At 38.3% G+C, this 24,381-nt stretch overlaps 2 protein-coding genes across 2 annotated transcripts; one reads left to right on the forward strand and one right to left on the reverse strand.

Moving 5' to 3' along the window:
* Nucleotides 1-5,017, reverse strand: LOC106080407 (uncharacterized). The gene is made up of 4 exons (XM_013241786.2): nt 4,772-5,017; nt 720-1,225; nt 273-642; nt 1-206 (listed from the first exon to the last, which is right to left on the reverse strand). Exons 1-4 carry the CDS (start codon nt 4,974-4,976, stop codon nt 1-3), a joined length of 1,287 nt encoding a protein of 428 aa, XP_013097240.2. The 5' UTR covers nt 4,977-5,017.
* Nucleotides 5,018-8,599: 3,582 nt separating this feature from the next.
* Nucleotides 8,600-23,383, forward strand: LOC106080408 (uncharacterized; the record flags this gene model as incomplete). Its single annotated transcript, XM_059361794.1, has 8 exons — nt 8,600-8,804; nt 12,179-12,684; nt 12,910-13,279; nt 15,343-15,544; nt 20,320-20,537; nt 22,172-22,677; nt 22,747-23,116; nt 23,187-23,383. Coding segments are annotated over exons 1-8 (2,574 nt in total), but the record flags the coding sequence as incomplete, so codon positions are not given.
* Nucleotides 23,384-24,381: the final 998 nt, after the last annotated feature.

The raw sequence follows: 24,381 nt of genomic DNA on the forward strand, positions 1-24,381 counted from the left end.
TCAATCATAATCTTCAAAGTTAAAGAGACCACGTTGAACATAAAATGTATACACATCCTTGATGACTTCTATAAAAGTGGGATTAGTGTAAGTCCTCATACGCAGTTGTTCGCCCACTTCATCATTTCTTGAGAAATTGTGCATGCTGGAGTCCTTGTCCGAAGGCAGAAGAATAATAGGCAAATGATTGGTACAAGCAAAGAAAGCTTTAAGAAAAAACACAAGCTATTAGAAGAAATAATAATGAAGAAGTAGTATGTGGCAGACTTTACCATAGAAAGAACTATTCTTATTGTACATATCCTGATGTAAGGATCTCAGAGTTGGTATGGGCTTTTTATAACCCAAGACCTTAAGACATTCCACCAAGCGTTTATGGTACATGGCTATAAAATTATCGTATTGTTTAAGGCGTATATCTGCAGCTGGCGACAAGGTAAGGAAGAATAGTAAATCTTCGGCGGGACTGCCCCATTTACAGATTTGAAAGTCCACCAGAAGGGTTTCGTTGACACAGCCATTGGCCAAATATGAGAACATTATGTTGCTGGACCAAAAATCACCGTGATTCAAGACATTAAACGAATTGCTGGAGGTATTTATACAGGCTGAGGCACATTTCCAATACTGATCAAAAGTGGGCTGAAATAAAAAAAAAACCAAACATTATTGATTATCCTCAAAAAGTCATAGATAAACCTGAAAAACTGCATACTTACAAATTTCTTAATATACTCCTCAGCATTCTCCAAACCCCACTGAGCCATAGCCTTCTTGTAACTTGTTGTGCCAACATCGAAAAAAAGTTTAGCCATTTCATTGCTTTGCTTAACGTTTATGAAACCGAATTGAAAGTCGTCAGGATAAGTTCCATTTTGCTCCTCATACACAGCACTGGCTGCATGGAATTCCGCCAATTTCCTCATTACATGTTTCATGTGATCCATATCACAGCCCTTGAGACGTTCGAGATTTTTAAAATTCTTTTGAGACAAATCTTCGAAAAGGAAATTAATGCGATTCTCCTTTCTCTCAGTGAGCAAGCATTTAGGGGCCAATTGAATTTCCCAGCCAGCTGCTTTATAAAGACTTTCAAATGCAGGCAAATATTTGGAATACATTTCCATTTCTTTGGGGAACAAGGACAATTGATTTACCATGTCACCTCCTTTGTCGGACTCCAACATGGTTTTGAAGATGTAGGTTTTGTAGAGAATGGAGCCATCTTAGGTAGAAAGAGAGAAAAATTAAAATTAGTATTCTTATCATTAAAAGAGTGAAAAAAGTTATTGAATACTGGAAGCAATACCGCGATGACAGGTTCAACTATGATGAGCTTCTAATTATACGCAAAATTATAAGAGCCTAAAAAGTTGTATAAATCATGTCCTTGTCTGTCCGTTTGTTAGTTTACACGCTAGAATTTATAATATAATAATATTAACCTAAGATTTGGCGAAAGGTTCAACCAAATTTGGAGATATATGGCTCTGATATAACCCTATTTTGCGATTTGATGTCGTGATCTCATAAAAGATGATCTTTTTTTGGTTGATCGAAATTTTGAATAAGGTATTTGATATTCAATGAGTAAGTAGGTAGGTAAGTAGGTAGGCAAGTAAGTATGCAAGGAAGTTAGTAAGTAAGGTAGTAAGTAGGTAAATAAGTACGTAAGCAAAAAAGTAAGGATGTAAAAAAGCTAGTATATATGTAGGTAAGTGTATGTAAGAAACTAACTAAATAAATAACTAAGTAAATACGTAAGTAAGTAAATAACTAAGTAAGTAAATAATTAAGTTAGTAAATAAATTTGTAAGTACGCAAGTGAAATGTTCGTAGCCGACATAGGAGCAAAGACAATGGAGAACATGTTAAGGCTTTCACGGGTCAAACGGAAACACCGGATGTCGGGAACAATGATTTCGATAGAGGGCTCATCATCACAGATTGTATGGTTATGGATGCCTTGAGGAGCTTTCAAAAATTTAACTCACCAGCTGGAGCTCCATCTATAAATGATTTAATACAAAATTTGACATGCTCGAGCTGACCAACATTCAAGTTCCAAGGATTAGCCTCTGGACCCACTAGTGTAAAATTTTGCATACTTTTTGGAAAACAACTTAGCATTGACTATGTTAAGTTTGGTTTCCATATCTCTATACATTCAAAAGTTCCAGAACTACAATATTTTCAAAATTTTTAAATTTGGCACGACTGTGCTTTGGAGCATTTCCTACATCATTACCCTGCTTCGCGTCTTACAGATTCTGCCATTGAGGAGAGGATAAAATACCTGACTTGAACCAACTTAGAGGTGCGGAATAGGATTTTGTGAAGAACGCCCCAGTGTGGGGTGTTTTCGCCAATTCTCTGGAATATAGTGTTTAAAAAATTTCTGTTGGATTTGCGGTATGTTTACAATAGCATAACCAGGCCTTTAAGCTTATAAAAGACACATTTATTACATGCTTTTGCCAAATTTTAGGACTGTGTGTTAAATTAGGCCTTTCAGCGTAAGTGTCGAATATTTTTGAGTCGATTTCGCTGACGTTTCAAATAAATGAAATTGGATATTTCTTGAAACTATCACAGAATGCTTCTGTTGTGAAAAACGGTTATTTAATTCTTTGATATCTGAAAGGTCAAGTTATAGTTCGATTCGGACCATAAATGAATTGAATGCTGAACATTGTAGAAGTCATTGTGTAATATTTCAGTCAATTCGGATAAGAATTGCACCTTTTAGGGGCTCAGGAAGCAAAATCGGTAGATCGGTTTGTATGGGAGCTGTATTAAGCTATCGACCGATTAAGACCATATTTCACATGTATGTTGAAGCAAAATTGGATAATAACTGCGCCTTCTAGAGGCTCAAGAAGTGTAGATCCCAGATCTGTTTATGTGACAGCTATACCAGATTGTGTACCGATTTACGCCATACATTGCACAGTTATTGAAGGTAATAACAAAACAGCTAAATCGGATGAGAATTGCGCCCTCCAGCGGCTCAAGATCCTAGATTGGTTTATATAACAATTATACCAGGTTATGAACCGATTTGAATCATACTTAGCACAGTTGTTAGAAGTGTTACCAAACACCACGTCAAATCGGATAGGAATTGCGCCCTCTAAAAGCTGAAAAAGTCAAGACCCCCGATCGGCTTATATGTCAGCTATTTCAGGTTATGAACTTATTTGAATTATACTTAACACAGTTGTTAGAAGTGATACCAAAACACCATGTACAAAATTTCGGTCAAATCGGACGAGAATTGCGCTCTCTACAGGCTCAAGAAGTCAAGACCTAAGATTGGTTCAGATGGCAGCTATATCAAAACATGGACCGATTTGGCCCATTTACAATTCCAACCGACCTAGTATAGTGCAAAATTTCAAGAGTCTAGCTTTACTCCTTCGAAAGTTATGATTTTAAACAACTGTGCCAATTAGGGCTCAAATCGGTCCATAACCTGATATAGCTGTCATATAAATCGATCTGGGGTTTTGATTTCTTGAGCCTCTAGAGGGCGCAATTTCTATCCGATTTGGCTGAAATTTTCAGATATACTTCTGCTGTGGTCCCCAACATGCAATTCTATTAACAAAGGAATTCATTTCTTTTATCCTTTGTTTATCTGTTAAGAGATACCTGGAAAGAACTCGACAAATGCGATCCATGTTGGAGGGTATATAAGATTCGGTCCGGCCGAACTAAGCACGCTTTTACCTGTTGAATGTAATTTGTGTTTTTGATGAAACATTTTTTACTACTTCGTCCGGAGTCGACTGCGCAGCCCTGGTCTGCTGGACAGTTCAACCCCTGAAACATCCCCAAACAGGACTTATTTACAGACCAGGAAAATATGGGACTCAAATGGTAGGTATTTGAGAGTGAAAGAAGATGCAGCGGAGCGGGTTCCGTTCCGTTAGTAGTATAAAAAAAACTATTCATGGTGTTAGGATTCCATATGTCCAGGTCAACCCACAATTTGTCAGTTTATTCCTCGTTGAAAAGATTCTAATCTTCATCTGCACCTGCTGATCATCATATTTTCTCTTTGGCTTCCCTTAAGTCAAAGCTGAGCTTGGTCCCTAATTTCTTCGAATCTCATTCAAGCTTCAATAGGAAAGCAAACCAACCTATGGTAATGTAACAAGTCCCTAATAGAGACAATAATAGAGGGACATATAACTACATATGCGGTCCCTAAACATTGGTGCTTTCTAAAATTGTGGTTTTCGGGGCCGCCTCAGCTATGTTCGTCTGTGCACCTACAGCGTTTTCTGATTTACAGATATTGTTCATTTGTTATGCCCACTATTTTGCCTAGAATTAGTTGTTACACTCGGTGGTGTAGGTATTAGTCGGTGGCAAATATTGTAGTAAGCTTCGCTCGAATTTTGCATTTTCTTGTCTTTGGTTTGAAGTATTCACTGCCAGTGTCTTTTTTATATTGACGTAAATTTTTAAATTTTATCGTTTGTGTTTTAAATATTTTAATTCATTTATCAATTATTTTCATGTTTGACAATCATTCATGCTTCTTTCTTGTGCACTTGTGTTAATGTATGGAACTCAATGAATATTCAATTTCAAATTTTATTTTAACAAAACTACAAGTCATCAATTAGTTTGACTTGAACAAATTTTGTTGTTGAAAAGATATAAAAGCTATAGAAAGCTTTCACCATGAATCACTTGATTATTATTTATGTTTTAACTAAACCATTTTTGTTTGAATATACCAAAATTGACTTTAACTAACCCTTCATTTCCAAATCGAAGTGTAACCTTATCATAACAGATGTAAAATTTTCTCCCGGCCTAGTGGCAGCTGTGGGGGTAAATTTTTTAATGGCCACCATGTCGGGCACATCTTTTGCCACTATATCTCGAAAATAATCCTCAGTTATCCAAGAGGGTATATTGAGATTTTCATTTGGATTGAATATATCATTATTGGGAGCCATTGCTCTAAAACACTTGTAACAACAACTGTTGAAATATCAAACTTTCGTTGACAAAAAAATTTTTCTATCTTTTATGGTAAACGAGCAAAAATTCACAAAGCGGAACGCGAAAAATTTGGCCACCAATTAAAACCACGAGCTAGGCCAGACTGAACGCTAGTGACATTGATTTGTTATCAAACCAAACAACCAAAAAACCATAGATTGTGAGTTGTTTTTGTTCTTTCTTTTTTTGTTGAAGCGCTTCAAACTCATTCTAGTGTGTGATGATGACACAACATAAAAAAGTCTTAAATTAAATATGTGAATGAAGAAAGTATTAAAAAATTTTGAATTCATTAGTACAAGTCTGTAGCTTGGCTGCGAGTTTTGTCTTTTGGCTGTGGGAATTTTGTTGTCGTTTATCATTAAATATTGGGTTGCCCAAAAAGTAATTGCGGATTTTTTAAAAGAAAGTAAATGCATTTTTAATAAAACTTAGAATGAACTTTAATCAAATATACTTTTTTTACACTTTTTTTCTAAAGCAAGCTAAAAGTAACAGCTGATAACTGACAGAAGAAAGAATGCAATCACAGAGTCACAAGCTGTGAAAAAATCCGCAATTACTTTTTGGGCAACCCAATAGTTAAGCATCAGACACACTAAAACACAATGATTGAAGTAACCAAAATAGAGAATAAAACAAGAAAATGTGTGTTTAGCTCGTTTAAGCTACGTTTGTCATGTTCTATGCATAGAATCCCCTATATAGACAGAAGCTTAAGAAAGGTAATAGGAGCGTTAACAAAAAATCCCAGGAAGCTTTATATAAGCATGGCCCAATTTGGCTCATTTTTATACCCTCCACCATAGGATAGGGGTATACTAATTTCGTCATTCTGTTTGCAACACCTCAAAATATTCGTCTCAGATCCCATAAAGTATATATATTCTTGATCGTCATGACATTTTATGTCGATCTAGCCATGTTCGTCCGTCCGTCTGTCTGTCGAAAGCACGCTAACTTTCGAAGGAGTAAAGCTAGACACTTGAAATTTTGAACAAATACTTCTTAAAGGTGTAGGTCGGTTGGGATTGTAAATGGGTCATATCGGTCCATGTTTTGATATAGCTGCCATATAAGCCGATCTTGGCTCTTGACTTCTTGAGCCTCTAGAGGGCGCAATTCTTATCCGATTGGACTGAATTTTTGCACCTGGTGTTTTGGTATCACTTTCAATAACTGCGATAGGTATGGTTTAAATCGGTCCATGGTTTGATATAGCTGCCATATAAACCGATCTTGGGTCTTGATTTCTTGATCCTCTAGAGAGCGCAATTCTCGTCCGATTTGACTGAAATTTTTCACGTAGTGTTTTGGTATCACTTCCAACAACTGTGTTTAGTATGATTTAAATCGGATTATAATTTGGTATAGCTGTCATATAAACCGATCTTAGATCTTGACTTCTTGAGGCAATAGAGCGCGCAATTCTCATCCGATTTGGCTTACATTTCGCATGAGGTGTTTTGTTATGACTTCCAATAAAGTGTGCTATGTATGACGCAAATCGGTACATAACCAGATATAGCTGCCATATAAACCGATCTAGGATCTTGACTTCTTGAGCCTCTAGAGGGCGTAATTCTCATCCGATTTGGAAGAAATTTTGCACAACAGCTTCTCATATGACCTTCAACATAGGTGTCTAATATGGTCTGGTCGATCAATAGCTTGATACAGCTCCCATATAAACTGATCTCCCGATTTTGCTTCTTGAGTCCCTACAGGGCGCCATTCTTATCCGAATGAACTGAAATATTACGCAATGGCTTCTGCAATGTTCAGCATTCATTTATGGTCCGAATCGGACTATAACTTGATATAGCTCCAATAGCATAACAGTTCTTATTCAATATTCTTTGTTTGCCTAAAAAGAGATACTGCGCATAGAACTCGACAAATGCGATCCATGCACTGCCTCATCTGCTTTCACAAGTACACATGCTTCAGAACCATATAACAGCACGGGTAGTATCAGTGTCTTGTATAATACTGGCATCTGTTTGCCAATATTTTTCTTCGCTTTTCTCAAAACTGGTGGCTTTTGTTTCGGTTACGGCGGTGCCGAGTTAGATAAAGTTGATGACAATCTCAAAGTTGTGGTTCCAAACTTTTTCCATTTTCGTTTCGCTTGTACAGGGCGTTGATACCATCCATTTTGTCTTATCTCCATTTACTGCCAGTCCTATTTTCAACGATTCTCTTTTGATGATGTCGATGTCGTCGGCATAGGCGAGTAGCATGTGTTCTCTTGTGATAAGTGAGTCATATCTTTTCACATCTGCATCTCGTATAATCTTCTCCAGCAGGATATTAAAGTGATCACACGATAGGCTGTCTCCTTGTGGGAAACCTAGTGTGGTATTGAATGGTTTGAAGAGATTCTTTCTTATTCTTACCGAGGAACGTGTATCAGCAAGTGCCGTCCTGGAGTTTTATTAATTTACTAAATACCAAACTCAGACATGGCTTGAAATACCTAAAGGTGCTGATTTGTCTTTCTCGGGTTTTTTCCAGGTTTGGCGCAGTGTGAATCTGGTCTAGGGTGGATTTACCAGGTCTAAAGCCTCATTGATAGGGCCCAATTATCTCATTGACTCTTTAAGTCAATATTCAAAAAACAAAGGACCGTAATTGACACAGTGGTTGGAAGTTGTAACAGAACACCACATGCAAAACTTCAGCCAAATCGGAAAAAAATTGAGGCTTGTAAGGACTCAAGAAGTCAAATTGGGAGATCTGTTTATAGGGGAGCTATATCAGGTTATAAGCCGATTTGGACCGATTTGAATTGAGGCTTGTAAGGACTCATGAAGTCAAATTGGGGATCGGTTTATATTGGAGTTATAGCAAGTTATAGACCGATTTGGACCATACTTGGCACAGTTGTTGAAAGTCATAACAAAACACTAACTGCTCAATTTCAGTGTTCTGTGACGACTTCCAACTGTGCCAAGTACGGTCCAAATCGTTGTTTAACCTGATATAGATCCCATGAAAACCGATCTCTCGATCATCCTTCTTCGGTTCCTAGAAGCGTTAATTTTTGCTGGTTTGACAAAAGTTTGGTATATAGAATAAGATTATGCCCTTCAACTTAATTTTATTTTATATACGATTTTAGCAGAATCCATTGTGGTGGGTTCCCAAGATTCGTCCCGGCCGAACTTTGCAGCCTTTTACTTGTTAATAACTTGTATAGATATATTTATCATTCTAAGCCAAGTCAATAATATAGTTAATAATCCAAGAATTACCCTGGAGAGTCAAGATATATGTAATTTGGTATTTGTAGAGGCAACTGCTTAATTAGTTTTTTTTCCAAGTGTATTAGCGAGCCTAATTAATTGCATTCTATTTGTATGCATTATATGATACGAGTCTATATAAATATTGTTATTGGGGTACTAAAAAATAAAGATATTTTAATTTTACTTTTTTGTGAGCTAATGTTTCTTGATAATAATATCTCGCCAATATTTAGTCTTGTGCATCGCTTAGTTTAATTCGGAAGTTAACATATTAGACAAACGCCAAAAAAATATTTTTTTGACAAATTAAATTAAATTGTTAACAAATGTCTACAAAGAACGGTGTAATCAATCCAAACGAGACTCTTTGTATTCCTAGTTGGATATGTGTTGAATATTTTCATGATGTTGTGTTCAAAGACAATCCCGATATGGCAACAATAATAGGTTTCACTTCAACAGCAGCTACACCTCCGGGAGAAAATTATACATCAATAATGCTGCGTTTGCATTTTACGTTAGAGATGAAAGGTTAGATATGAATCTCTAGTTACCATAAAATTTGTTCTTAAACACTGTTTAACAGTAATTATTTAACAAGTAAACTTTTATAGAGATAATTTGCTTTCTTAGTTTACTTTATTTCATTTCTTAGTTTTGACTTAACTTCTAAAACAAATTTTGCATTCATTTTGTGCTTTTCGCACTTATCTTAAATGTGTTTGAAGATAAAAAAGTGAAAAATATCCGATTCGTCTAACTGCCACAGAATTGGTTGTTAAGCATAATTTCTAGTCACATCTTTTTTTTTATGTGAAAAATATTCACTGAATATATGTTCAACGTATATGTGTGTTTGACAACTGAAGCCAGTTTTTTCTTGATTTTTTTTTTCTGTGGCTGGTAAATAAAAAAATCTCTGGAAATGTCAATAACTTTCCAAATATTGTTGGTCGTTAAATGAAATTCTCACTTAAACGGTTGGCCGTTAAAAAAAATATTTTTTATATAAAAAATTTTAGGTGAATTTATTTGGTTTTTAATTTTTGGCAGAAAAAACATACTCGCACTTAAACGATTGGTAGGTTAGGTTAGGTTGAATGGGTTGCCCACCAAAGGTGAGCTCACTCGGAGGCCAGTTTGGCCCATTGTGGTATCGTAGAGAGAGAAAGATAAGAAAAAGGAAAATGTGAGACCTCGAACTAGACATTATATACGAATAAAAATACAGGAGGAGTGGAGAAAGCCGAGCGGGGGGTGAAGAACCGCCCTTCTCTATGCCGGAGAACCCCGTCGAATCCATCCTGTTACCTCAACAAACCTCAGATACCAGAGGTACGTTCGCAAGTTCACCCAGATCACAGAAGAAACGGCTCCCCAGAAAGGAGAGCCTACTTTTCTGCAGACCCGGACAGGAACAAAGCAAGTGCTCAATAGTCTCCTCCTCATCCTCATCGAGGCAACTCCCACAGAAGTCATTGTGCGGAATCCCCATGAGCGCCGCCATGCGGCCTATGACACAATGTCCGGTTATGATCCATGTCAAAGTACTCATCGACCTCTTATCGAACGCCAGCAATTCCTTCGTCTTCCTCCCGTCGATGACCGGCTATAGCACATTCGCAGTTCGGCAACCATCTACCGTGTACCACCGATGCGCCCTGGCCATCCCCTCTACTGTGTTCAGCAGCTGGATAAATGACACGTAGGCAAGACCGATGACTGGTCCGCCCGGCGCAGACGAACCCCTACTGGCGCTCTCGTCCGCCCTCTAATTGCTTGGAATACCCTTATGCTCATAGAAACCCATGTCAGCGTGGGCCCAAAGCCTATCCAGGGATTCCAAACAGTCCGCCACGCATCTCGACCCCACCATTCTCGACCCCAAGGCCTAAAGCTCCGCCATACTGTCCACATAAATTTTGAGTTTCGAGGGCGGTAGGGCCCTTGCCAGAATTTCTCTTGCAGCTACTGCAATGGCAGAGATCAGAAAGACCGTATACTGGTCCGGCAGTCTCAGAGACAAACTGATATTGAGTGCATCAGACTTGACCTCCAATCCAGTCCCTGACTCCATCTGTGTAGATCGAAGTCTCATCCTCTCCAAGTACACCATCCGCCCTCCATTCGTGCCTCTCAGTAAAGCGAATCGCGAATTATCTCACTCCAGTCGGCACTGGTGCTAGGTAGTCGGAGATCCTCCTCAATCTACCCTTCGTATCCATAACACCCAGAATGGAACTGTGGCCGCAACCATTCTCCTTCAGCATGCCGAGCTCTCTCAGCCTAAGCACGACCCTGGCGGCGCATTTCCAAATATAGGCCCCAATGGGCAGCATCGCCTCCAGGCCTGCCTGCGCTGCGGATCTCAGAGCCCCCTTGATCCCGACGCAGGTCAGTCTCTGGACCTTCTCGAACTCCTTACGCGTTCTCTTCCCTACGGCGTTCCACCATACCAGTGCTCCATAGTATTGCCTATGGTCTTACAATCTTACAGTCACCCCCCTCTTCTTACCGAACATCCTCCTGCAGGAGTAAAAAGCGCACAGTGCCTTACGGCTTCTTTCCTGGGTGTTCCTCTTCCAGGACAGTTTTGAATCTAGGATTATGTCTAGGTACTTCGCCTCCTTCGACTGCCGCAGGGTGAACCCATCCAAGGACGGGGGTCTGAACTCCGATATCTTATATCTATGCGTAAAGAGCACCAGCACTTTCTTCCCTTGGTTAGTGCTCAACTCATTTCTGGTAGCCCATCGCGACAACCTCCTAAGTGACCCTTCCATGATCTCTCTAATCGTCGACAGAAACTTGCCTCGGACCAGCAGCTCGACGTCGTCCGCATAAGCGATAATCCTCGTGCCGTTTCCACCGAGATCCATCAGGATTTCATTAATCACGAGGTTCCATATTATCGGTGAAAATACCCCTCCTTTGGGCGTTTCTCTGGTCACCCGCCTTCTGACCACACAATCTCCCAGATTTGCATTAATAATCCTGCCATAAAGCATATTATATGTCCATTGGGAGATTAAGGGGTGAATCCCCGTGCGGTCTAGTGAGGCGACTATCGCTCCAATCTCCACATTATTGAAAGCCAATATCCAAGAAGGCCGCTAAAGTGTAATCCTACTGTCGGAGGATTACCACCTCGTGGAGGGCCGTCTCCGCCGACCTGCCTTTGAGGTATGCGTGTTGTTCCCCACTGAAGTTCTCCGGCGTCAGTCCCCCTCTTATTTTCAGGTCAATCAGTCCTTCCAGTGTTTTCAGCAAAAACGATGGGAGACTAATAGGCCTATAATCCTTCGTCGTACTGTGGTTTATACTTCCCGCCTTGGGTATAAATACCACCTTGACTTCCTTCCATGCACTCGGTATGTAGGACCATGCCAGGCTCGCCCTGAAAATCTGCTCACTCCAAGGGACTCCTGCAGCAGTGTCGGGATAATTCCGTCAGGACCGGCCGACTTAAAAACGATTGGTAGGTAAATCAAAACTTTTGTATACTGATCTAGTTATTCTTTCTGGATGGTCCTGATATTCTAAGTTGATCTAGCCATGTCCATGCGTCTGTTGAAATCACTATAGCGGTCGATCGAACAAAGGTATTAGCTTGAAATTTTGTACAGAAACATATTATTGATGCAGGTCGTTGGAGATTGCAAATGGGTGGAAAATACGGTCCAAATCGGTCCATGGCCTGATATAGCTGCCAAATAATCCGACTTCCCCATTTGACTTTTTCAACTCCTGGGAGCCGAAAAATATATTTGATTGGTTAATATAACCTACCATTTCAAAAATTTGCACAGTTGGCGTCAAAAATAAGCTCACAGCATTCCATTAATTATTTAGAAGCTGCATCTTTATATATTTTCTAATTATGCATCTAATTTTTCTCTTTTTAGATGGTTCCCTAAAGGAGAAAACCTACATTTTAAAAACCATGTTGGAAAATGAAAAAGCATTTCAAACCATCTATAAATTGGCTTTATTCCCCAAAGAGATGAAAATGTACAGTGAATATTTGCCGGCTTTTGAGAAACTATATAGAGCTATAGGTTGGAATATTAAATTGTCTCCCCGATGTTTGCTCTCTGAGAAAAAGGGTGATCTTATCAACTTAGTCTTTGAAGATTTGCAAGAAGAAAATTTCAAAAACATAGATCGGCTAAAGGGATGCAATATGTCGCATATGCGACAAATTTTAAGAAAAATAGCCGAATTGCATGCAGCCAGTGCAGTGTATGAACAGCAATATGGAGCATATCCAGAAGAATTTCAATTTAGTTTTATAAACCAACTTCAGGATGAGGCATATTTGAAAAGGAAGTTTGATGTGCGTACCAACAGTTATAAAAAGGCAATGTCTCAATGGGATTGCAGTGAGGCAGAGGAATATATAAAGAAGTTTGTAAGTATAAGAGTTGTGGAGGTGGGGCTTTTTAGTAGAGGTTATAAAGCCGGAGTCGTAGATCGATTTGAAGTTAAGTAAACTTGCCCAGATTGCTAACCAGTCCCAACACCGAATAAATAATCCGAATCTGTTTTCAATTGCGGACCAAGAACGGAGTAGAGTTTTAGACTCCGAAGCCCTGCTTGAAAGAAAATTAATATTGTTATTATAAAATTATTTCAGCCTACATTTGAACAATATAGGAAATGTGTCATGGTTAGCATGCAGCCCTCGCCTTACTCGTTTAATGTTTTAAATCATGGCGACTTTTGGTCTAATAACATAATGTTCTTCTACGATGCCAATGGTGATCTCCATGAAACTCTTTTATTGGATTTTCAAGTCTGTAAATGGGGAAGTCCTGCTGAGGATTTGTTATTCTTGCTTACCATATCGCCGGAATCAGAAATACGCTTCAAGGAATATGATCATTTTATAACCATCTATCATCAGCGTTTATTGGAATGTTTAAAGGCTTTGGATTATAGAAAATCCTTACCGACGTTAAGATCTTTGCATCAGGCAATGTATGATAAAAGGAATACATTTTACGGTAGGTACAAAAGTATTAGAAAAAATTGTTTGTAATATTTTCCTTTTTATGCCCACCACCATAGGATGGGGGTATACTAATCTCGTCATTCCGTTTCTAACACCTCGTCATTCCGTTTGTAACACCTTGAAATATTGATCTGCGACCCCCATAAAGTATATATATTATTGATCGTCTCGGCATTCTGAGTCGATCTAACCATGTCCGTCCGACCGTCTATCAAAATTACGATAGCGGACGAACGCGTAAATATAGCCACTTGAAATTTTGCACAGATATCGGTTCAGATTTAAATATAGCTCTCATATAAACCGATCTCCCGATTTGACTTCTTGAGCCCCTGGAAGCCATAATTTTAATCCCAATAGGCTGAAAATTTTCATTAAGTCTTCTATTACGACTTCCCACAACTGTGCCAAGTGCGGTCTAAATCGGTCTATAACCAGATATAGCTCCTATATAAACCAATCTTCCGATTTGACTTCTTGCGCCCCTGGAAGTCGCAATTTTTGTCCGATTTGAATGAAACTTTGCACGTAGTATTCTGTTACAACTATCCACAAATGTTCCAAGTACGGTTCAAATTGGTCTTTAAGCTGATATAGCTCGCATATAAACCGATATCCCGATTTCATATCTTGAGCCCCTGGAAGCCGCAATTTTTGTCCGATTTGACTGAAACCTTGCACGTTGTTGTTGTAGCCACATGCCTATATGTGGTGGTGGCGATCCCCGTTAGCTCTTATAGGTGAGCAAGCTCGTTCCGGTCCAAAGGACCCATCGCTGAGGGAACATAATGACCATTGGTTACTTAAAGGCGCCATTAACTCGCCTTGTCATATCGAGCATCATAGGCACTCAGTATTTAGGCAAGAGCCTGTGCCACGCTTTAGACTAAGACTTTCCACTCGAAACCGTTGATTGTCCGCGACTGCAATTGCAGCTACTCCGTATGAAGCATTACGACTCCCCACAATTGCACCAAGTACGGTCCAAATCGGTTATATACCTCATATAGCTCCCATATAAACCGATCTCTTAATTACCCTTGTTCGGTTCCTAGAAGCTTGAATTGTTGCCAGGTTAAGCAGAATTTTTATACCCTACACCACTGCTGTGGTACAGGGTATTATAACTTACTGAATTAGTTTGTAACACCCAAAAGGAAGAGAGATAGACCCATTGATAAGTATACCGATCGACTTAGAATCACTTTCTGATTCGATTTAGCTATGTCCGTCTGTCTGTCTGTCCGTCCGTCTGTCTGTCCGTCTATCCATGTTAATTTGTGTACAAAGTACAGGTCGCAGTTCTCATCCGATCGTCTTCAAATTTGGTACAAGTACGTTTTTCGGCCTTGAGACGAAGCCTATCGAAATTGGAAAAAGTCGGTTCAGATCTGGATATAGCTCCCATATATATGTTCGTCCGATTTCAGTAATACTGCAATAAAATGGTCATTTGTTAACCAATTCTCTCGAAATTTGGCAGGAAGGATTTTTTACGACTATCAAATTTAATGGAAATCGGTTCAGATTTAGATATAGCTGTCATATATGTATATCGCCCGATTTTCACTCCTAGAGCCACTGCAACCACATTTATTGACCAATCCTGCCAAAATATTGCACTACGCTTTCCTCGATGACTACCACAATAAACATAGAGTTTGGTCAAAATTGGTTCAGATTTGGATATATCCCCCTAAATACGTTCGTCATATTTTGGGTAATTTGCCATAATGTTGCCATTTGTCAACCGTAGTTTTTACAGTTTGAACATATTTGCTCACCGAGTCCATCAAAATTGGTTCAGAATTTGATATGGGTCCCACATTGTGCTTATAGGGTAGGTGTAGGGTATTATACAGTCGGCACCGCCCGAATTTTGCTCTTCCTTACTGGTTGTATCTAAGGTGAAATTAAGCCCCTCAACTTAATTTATTTTATGTACATTTTTTGCAGGATCCATGGTGGTGGGTCCCCAAAATTCGGCCCAGCCGAACTAAGCACGTTTTTAATTTTTATATTAAAGGTGTTTTATATTTGTTTTTGTATTTTTAGCCTTCTACGCCTGTCTTAATCGGTTGCCAGTCACTTTCCTGCCCCCTGATAGCAATTCGAGTATTCAAAATTTTGATCGTCCCGATGAAGTGGGTGAAAAATTGCGCATGAAAGCGTATACAAATTCCATATTTGTGGATGTTATAAAGAATGTCTTTAGATTTTACCATCAACGTGGTCTATTTAGTTTTGAGGATTTTTAGCATATACAAGAAATTCGGCCTGAACGAATCGGAAATAAATTTCAAAAATTTTCAGCATAAATTGGTTTTATATAAAAATTGGCTGGATAGTTTTGGATATCAAATTTGTATACCAAGTTCTTGGTTTACTCTAATAGACCTTTCATTTGAGTACCATATACCGAAAGAAAATTTTGATATCGTATTGTATGAATAACTATTTTCTTCATCCATACCATACGGTATTGTTTTAGTATTAGTTCACTATAGTCCCGTTCAGCAAACATGTATGATAGGGGGTCGGTCTCTCAGATATTTGTCAAAGACCATTTATTCGAGTTTCGTATTGTCGAGATATACATGTCCTGCTGAAGAGCTCAGTCCCTAATATTAATAACAGATTCATGCCCTAATTTCAAAGACATTTCATTCAAGTCCCATATTATCCCGCAGTTTTCTCCCTAAGACACTTCATTTCATGTACATTTTGTGTCGATAGACAAACAGTAGTAGGAGTAGGGCGACCCCAAATACCCGAATAAAATTGTATATCAAATTCGTACTCTATTTCCTATAACCTTTTTTATGATACCCATTTTGCCCCTACCAGAAAGAATGTATTTATTGGGCGGTTTTTTATGGGTATGGGGCGGCATATGGGATCAAATTTTGATATCAACTTTGTATTCTACATTTAAATACATTTCATTTCATACCCATATTGTCCCAATTGGTAGTGTGGGTGGGTTTTGGGTTGGGGAGTTTCCCAAGGTTACTTGACCCTAAACTTTTATACCGAGTTTGGTTTTTGGCTTACCTTATAGAAAATTTTTTCTTAAATGGACGAACCCATTTCCGAAATTTGGCATTTTCGAAAATTGGGGTAAGGGGGAGGGTCTGCCATCTGTGAAAATTTCATGAAAATAGGATCAGCCATTTTTGAGTCTATACGGAATAAACAACAAAGCGCAACACTTTCATTTCTATATAATGTTTGGAAGACAAGAAGGGTGAAGAAGGTGCTGAGGGATACCAAGCATTGTTTCTGAGTGGATTTAATTTTTATGAGCGTCCAGATATTAATCCGCTCTAAAACTAAACAGTTACCTCGAAAAAGAAAATTTAAGTCTAAAATTCCGTATTGCTTACAAAATCCCTAATTGTTTTCCATACCAAGTCTAGTTAGTTTATGTCTGGTATTATGTCCCCACCTAAGTGCCAGTGTCTGTTAGTGGCTAAAGCCGGGCAATAACATGCTCCAACGTTTCATCATCTTCCTCTACACATGCCTTCACTTGCCTATTTTGGTTCATGTCTGCTATTGTGTCCCCACCTGAGTACCGGCGTCTTTTAGCCGCGAAAGCCGGGCAATGATATAGGAAATGCTCCAGCGTCTCGTCATTTTCCCCGCATGCCCTACGCATGCAATCACTTGCCGGACGATTAAGTGAGCTCATAGTCTTATAGAGGGTGATTTTTTTGAGGTTAGGATTTTCATGCATTAGTATTTGACAGATCACGTGGGATTTCAGACATGGTGTCAAAGAGAAAGATGCTCAGTATGCTTTGACATTTCATCATGAATAGACTTACTAACGAGCAACGCTTGCAAATCATTGAATTTTATTACCAAAATCAGTGTTCGGTTCGAAATGTGTTCAAATTTTGACAAATTTTGTTCAGCGATGAGGCTAATTTCTGGTTGAATGGCTACGTAAATAAGCAAAATTGCCGCATTTGGAGTGAAGAGCAACCAGAAGCCGTTCAAGAACTGCCCATGCATCCCGAAAAATGCACTGTTTGGTGTGGTTTGTACGCTGGTGGAATCATTGGACCGTATTTTTTCAAAGATGCTGTTGGACGCAACGTTACGGTGAATGAACACATTTCGAACCGAACACTGATTTTGGTAATAAAATTCAATGATTTGCAAGCGTTGCTCGTTAGTAAGTCTATTCATGATGAAATGTCAAAGCATACTGAGCATCTTTCTCATTGACACCATGTCTGAAATCCCACGTGATCTGTCAAATACTAATGCATGAAAATCCTAACCTCAAAAAAATCACCCTTTATGTCCTGTTATGATACCAAAACTATACTGACCTCCGGCTTGCTTCTTTTAGTAATAGCCTCGCCTTCTCACGATCCGGATCTCCCTATAGGATTGACGTCGACCTGCCGACCGTTTTGCTGTTCCACAGTGATACATCCGTGTTCGTAGCCCACACTCTTAACTCAGACTGCGTCGACCCGAAAGCCTTCGGGTTAAACAAGTTTGTTAACGGTATTCCTCTGGCCTTAACTGCCAAATCGTCCGCTTTTTCATTTCCCCTTACCCCGGCACCCAAACGATGCGAATCGTGTCATTCTCAGAGAAGACGTTAATATCCTTCTTACATTCCAAGACTGTGTGTGACTTTACCGTCCTGGTTGTTATTGCCCCTATGGCCAGTTTTATGTCCGTAAAGATGTTCACACTCGACGTCCTCGCGTTAACACCACACCACCTCACGCATTTCGTGATTGCCCGGATCTCCGCCTGCAAGACCGTATCTTGGCCCATTGCGTTCTCTAGCTTTGATCCCTCAGTGTAACACGATCTTTCAGATGACACTTTTTTTGTAAACTTTCTAACGATATAAAAACAATTTCAATAGGTACACGAATAGGTTCACAGAAATGCCGATGATACCTTGACTATAATTTTCAAAAAAAAAAAAATTGTTGTAAGTCCAATAACTCATAAACCGTTAGAGATATACTAGACATTTCAGCATGTTTTTTGTAGAATTTTATACTCTATCTTTTAAAAAATGAATCAAGCCGATCCGCCCATAAACGACTCTTTGGCAAGAAATTCAAACTTTGACATGATCGATCTCAAGCCCCATGGATCAGATTTTGGAGCTATTAGGGTCCCACTTATTGAAAAACACCTCAACATTGACTATGTTAAGTTTCGTGTCCATATCTCTACACGTTCAAAAGTTCCAGGATTATTTCCAAGATTTTTTTTATTGGGCAACACTGTGCCGTGGTGCAATGTTGTAAGGCGTTTGAAAACAATCATGGGATGGATGGAACACAGGTTTGAATCACAGGAGCAAACCACTTTTAGCAATCTTTAAAACAAATACCAACATTTTGACAAAATTTGAACAGCTGTGAATGTCTCTTTCCAATAACCTGGTTGATTTATGAAAATTTGTCGTTGATCAGAAGACATCTGTGTGATCAATTTGTCAACGCCGTGCTTGGTCTTTTCTATTGGTGCAGAGGATTGAGAAGCTTGGTAAACTATTCTGAGTTGGGCTAGTTGAATAAATGTTCTGTCATAGCCAATAAAGTAAATAAGTTGACTGAATTTGTTAGATTGAGGATTTGGCTGAAATTGTTGATGGAACGTTTTGTTATGACCTCCATTATCTGACAAGTATGGTCCAAATCTGATTTTAACCTGATGTAGAACATGAGTTATGTGTTCCATCTGTATAAGATGCGGTTCGGGGTTGAATTACATGTCAACATTAATTTGAAGGCTAATTTTTTGTTATTCTATCAGATATCTTTTGTATTATATCTCGGGCACGTAATTTACTCTATATCTTATGGTGAAGTGTGAACAAGAAAAAACATGCTAAGGAAATCTTGAGAACCTTGAGAACCTTGAAAACCATGGATACCTTAAAAATTTATACAAATCATTTAAGTTGATGGGCACATTTGTATAAAATGTTTGACATTTTCTTGGGAACGGTGTAGACTTAACGAGATATGGGTTTATATGCAGCTATATTTGGTTATAAACCTGTTAAGACTGTATTTATCACGGATGTTGGAAGACAAAACAGGTGAAAATTTCAGCCTAATGGAACACCAACTGTGGATTCCAGGGCCTAAAGATATCTAATCGGAAGATCGGTTTGTATGAAAGCTATATCAGGTTACACACTGATTTGAATTGTACTTGACACGGTTGTTGTAAGTCATAACAGAACGCTAGGTGTAAAATTTCAGCTAAATCGGATAACAATTGGGGCTTCTAGGGGCTTTAGAACTCAAATCGGGAGATCGGTTTATATGGACGCTATATCGGTAATATACCGATTTGGACCACATAAAAATGGGGCTACAACAACAACCGATTTGGACCATACTTAACACAAATGTTGGAAGTTATGAAAAAATACTACATGTATAACTTTATCTAAATCGGATAATAACGGCTTCAAGGGGCCCAAAAAATCAAATTGTTGGACCATGGAACGCCATGCTATATAGAAATCTGAACAGATATGGCCAATTTGCAAAATTCGATGAACCACACCAACAAGAAGTATCAAAATTACACTCGGATATCTTTATTCGTTTGGCCGCTATCATGATTTCGACAGACAGGCATACGGAAATGGCTAAATCGTCTTAGAATATTACCACGATGAAGAATATGTTTACGTTATGGGGTTGCAGATTATTTTTACGAGGTATTACTAACAGAAAGACCAGATTTGAATAACGACCCTCCTATAGTGGAGCGTAAAAAATGCTAAATAAGCATCCCATAAATGCTGATAGCACATTATATTTTGAAGATTAAAACAAATAATCATTTCATTTCATTTTGAGTTGATTAGCCTGAAAAAGTTAAATTATATCAAAAGTGCCTAAACTGATATGCTGTTCTTTGATAAGATTAATATGCATTTGATACACTTTGTTGTGGTATTATTATGTTTACTTTTTTCAGCTAGTTCAGTTACTTGCCTTCTTTTATATGATTGGGATTTGGAAGTAAACCCCCCAAAATGACTGCACCAAATAAAATAGATAATCCAAATGTAGATCTTCATATACCATCGTGGATAAATTTGGATTATTTCAAAGATATAGTAGCCAAAGATGTTCCCGATATGGTTGACATAGTCAACTTTACACCAACGGCTGCCATACCGCCAGGTAGTAATTTTACTTCGGCTATGCTGCGTCTACACTTTGATTTAAGGATGAAAGGTAAGATACCAGATATTTGTTTAAGAAAGCAGTAAATATTAGTTTTGGTTGAAGATAAGATTCGTATATTAAACTTAAATGGCAGGAAAAATTAAACCATAAAATATAAACTTTTAAGAAGAAACTAAAACCTAATTCATTGCACCATCTATTGAGTTGCCCAAAAATTAATTGCGGATTTTTTAAAAGAAAATAAATGCATTTTTAAAAAAACTTAAAATGAACTTTAATCAAATATACTTTTTTTTTACACTTTTTTTCTAAAGCAAGCTGATAACTGACAGAAGAAAGAATGCAATTACAGAGTCGCAAGCTGTGAAAAAATTTGTCAACGCCAACTATATAAAAAATACGCAATTACTTTTTGGGCAACCATAGTATGAACTCTTCGCACAAGAACCGCAAAAAAACAAATTCTCTATTCCCTATGTAGGGAACTCCTCAAGGAGGTGTACTGTCTCCTCTACTTTTGAATATAGCCAATAACAATATAATGTTGTCTCTGAAAGAAGAAGGCATAAAAGTGGTCGCGTATGCTGATGACGTGGCAATTGCGGTTAGAGAAATGGGAAACTTACCTCTAAGAGATATACTTCAGGAAGCTCTACGTGCAACAGCAAAGTGGGCTACCAAAAGTGATCTGATTATAAATCCATGCAAGACAGAAGTAGTTCTTTTCAGCATGAGATACAAGTTGCCTACAGTGTCTCCTTGGGTGGAGAAAATGCTTCATTTACAAAAAGCGCAAAATAATTGGCTGTTTTGCTGGACAGGAGATTGAACTTCAAATCAAACATTTTGGAAACGACAAGAAATGCCACTCTTGCCCTATATACCTGCAAGGGAGCCATTGGCAAAAGTTGGGGGGTTTAGACAGCGTGTCATGCATTGGGTATATTCTGCAGTTGTCAGACCTATTAGGGCTATACGGTGTTGTGGTCTGGTGGACGGCGCTTCAAATATCCACCTACTGCTCAATACCTAACTGGATCCAAAGAATTTGTGCATCACAGCCGCAGGAGGATGACACCATCTGATTCACTGAATTTAATGCTACATCTTATACCTCTGGACACTGTGGCTACCCACATTGCAGCGACCACTCCCGTGAGGTTAAGGGAGCTTTCTTATTGGTCATGTGGCGGCTACGGACACTGTGTTATCGTTGATACAATATCCGATGTTCCAGGCAGTGTGGAGCCGCTTTTGATAAAAATTACGGTACCACTATTCCTGATAAAACCGATTGGAACGATATCCCTGGTAATAGAAGTTACATATATTTCTATACGGATGGTTCCAAACTAAACGACCAGGTGGGATTTGAGGTGTACTCTAAAGATTTAGAACTGATCATATCGATGAGGTTACCCGACCACTGTAGTATGTATCAAGCAGAGACCTTTGCACGGCCATACGTTTATAATTTTGTTCACCAAAGGTATTGTTTAATTAAAAAGTTGGAAAATGTATAATTTCTAAATTAAGTTTGCTTATCTTTGGCTAGAATCTTTAAAATAAGAACAAAAATTTTTATAGTGGACCAAGTATAGTAATTTCAGTCTTTAGGGCATTGCTTGACCAGTAATAAAGAGACACAAATTGTTAATACTACAGTCTACATTTGTTTCCAGATGGTTCCCTGAAATACAAGTCTTACATTTTTAAGACCATGTTGGAAAATGATAAGGGAGGTAAAATCATCAATGAATTGGCCTTATTTCCCAAAGAACTACAAATGTATTGCAAATACCTACCTGCCTTTGAGAATCTTTATAAGAAAGCCGGCTGGCATATACAATTGGCTCCCAGATGTTTGCTGGCCGAGAGGAAAGATAATATTATTAACTTCATGTTTGAAGATTTACAAGAAAGAAATTTTAAAAATGCAAATCGTCTTGAGGGCTTTGACATGGTGCACATGCAGCACTCTCTAAGAAAGTTGGCTGAATTTCATGCTGCCAGTGCGGTATATGAGGAACAAAATGGTGCATATCCCGAAGATTTTCAATACAGTTTCATAGACACACGCCATAATTTGTCATATCTGCAGAGTAAATACAACACTACAATATCTAGTTATAAGAAAGCCATGGCACTATGGAATTGGGATAAAGCCGAGGAATATATACAGAAATTGGTGTGTAGTTGTTAGATATTGTAAAAATATTTGCAATTAGTTGATTTAAAAGTGAGATGTTCATTTCAGCCCACCTTTGATCAATATTGGAAATGTGCCTTAGCTTCTTTGGAGCCTTCTCCCAATTCTTTTAATGTTTTGAATCATTGTGATTTCTGGTCCAGTAATATAATGTTTGCCTATTTGCCCAATGGTGAACTGGACAATACTCTGTTACTGGATTTTCAAATTTGTAAATGGGGTAGTCCAGCAGAGGATTTGCTATTCTTTCTTACCACCTCGCCCAATGGTGATATAATTCTGAAGGAGTATGATTCCTTTGTGGTCTTGTATCATGCACGTCTGGTGGAATGTCTAAGAATTTTGGGTTATCGGAAATCCATACCCAGTTTGAGATCTATACATCAGGATATGTTTGACAAAAGAAATACCTATTATGGTAAGTAAGGTCTTCTTAAAAGGATTGATTCAATATTGATGCTATATTTATTGCATAATTTTCTTTGTAGCATTCTTTGCTTGCATAAATCATGTGCCCATAGGCTTGTTTCCTGCGGATAAAGATTCCAGCATACAAAATTTTGCCCGTCCAGATGAATTGGGAGAAAATCTGCGCATGAAAGCTTTTACAAATCCTAATTTTGTGAAAATTGTAAAGGATCTATTTAAATTTTATCACCAACGTGGTATTTTTAATTTTGAAGATTATGACTAAATAATAATAAATAAATAAACAAAAATCATATTTCTTAAATATATTCCCAAACTTAGTTTAAAACTGTCAACTCTTCTTTATAGACATACTAGTTGGACCGGGCCCGCTCCGCTGCGCCTTCTTTTACTTTATATGGAACAAAATTATACTTTGAATATTTTTTTCTTCGACAATTAAAAAGATTCTAGTGCAATACCATGCTACGAAAATAGTATATGAATATCTCTTGACTAACAGTATAACAATGTAAGTGTCTTTATCTGAATCCCATATGATCTTAATTGGACTACAAATTTGCTCGGAGGGTTTAATGTCATTTAAGTTTGGATGTTAGATGTACTCCATTCTTAATAGACTTTATTTCAGCCCCATATTCTTATGATGTCCGATTTAGGTGTGTTTTCGGCGGTGAGGTGGTCCCCCAGACTCTTGGCCCTGAATCGTGCTTTTCTTTCAAATACCATTCATTTAAACCCCATATTGCCATTGGTTAAAAGAGAGTTTATGGGATGAGGCGTCCCCCAAACACTTGGCCCCAAAATTTGGATGTCAAATTCGTTTTCTAATCTCAAATACCTTTCATTTGACCCACATATATTGGCATGGTCGGTAAATGTTTACCCTTTGGGAGTGTTTTGGGGAAGGGACGGTGCCCCAAATACATGGTCCCACATTTGGATATTTGTATTCTACTCTGAAATACCTTTATTTGAGCCCCATATTGCGATAGTTAGTAAATTATTGCTGTTTGTAAGGTATGGGGTGAGGGAAGGGGTAGACCCCCAGAAAATTGGTCCCGAAAATGGGTATCAATTTCGTGCTCTACTCCCCAATACCTTTCATTTAAGCCCCAAATTGACATGGTCGGTAAATATGCCCGATTTAGGGATGTTTTGGGGAGTGGGGTGGTCTCCCAAACTATTGGCCCTGAAAAAATATCAGCTCAATTCTCATATATATCATTTACTTGAATCCCATATTACAATTAT

The sequence above is a fragment of the Stomoxys calcitrans genome, chromosome 2 (assembly GCF_963082655.1).
Source record: "Stomoxys calcitrans chromosome 2, idStoCalc2.1, whole genome shotgun sequence".
Lineage (NCBI taxonomy): Eukaryota > Metazoa > Arthropoda > Insecta > Diptera > Muscidae > Stomoxys > Stomoxys calcitrans.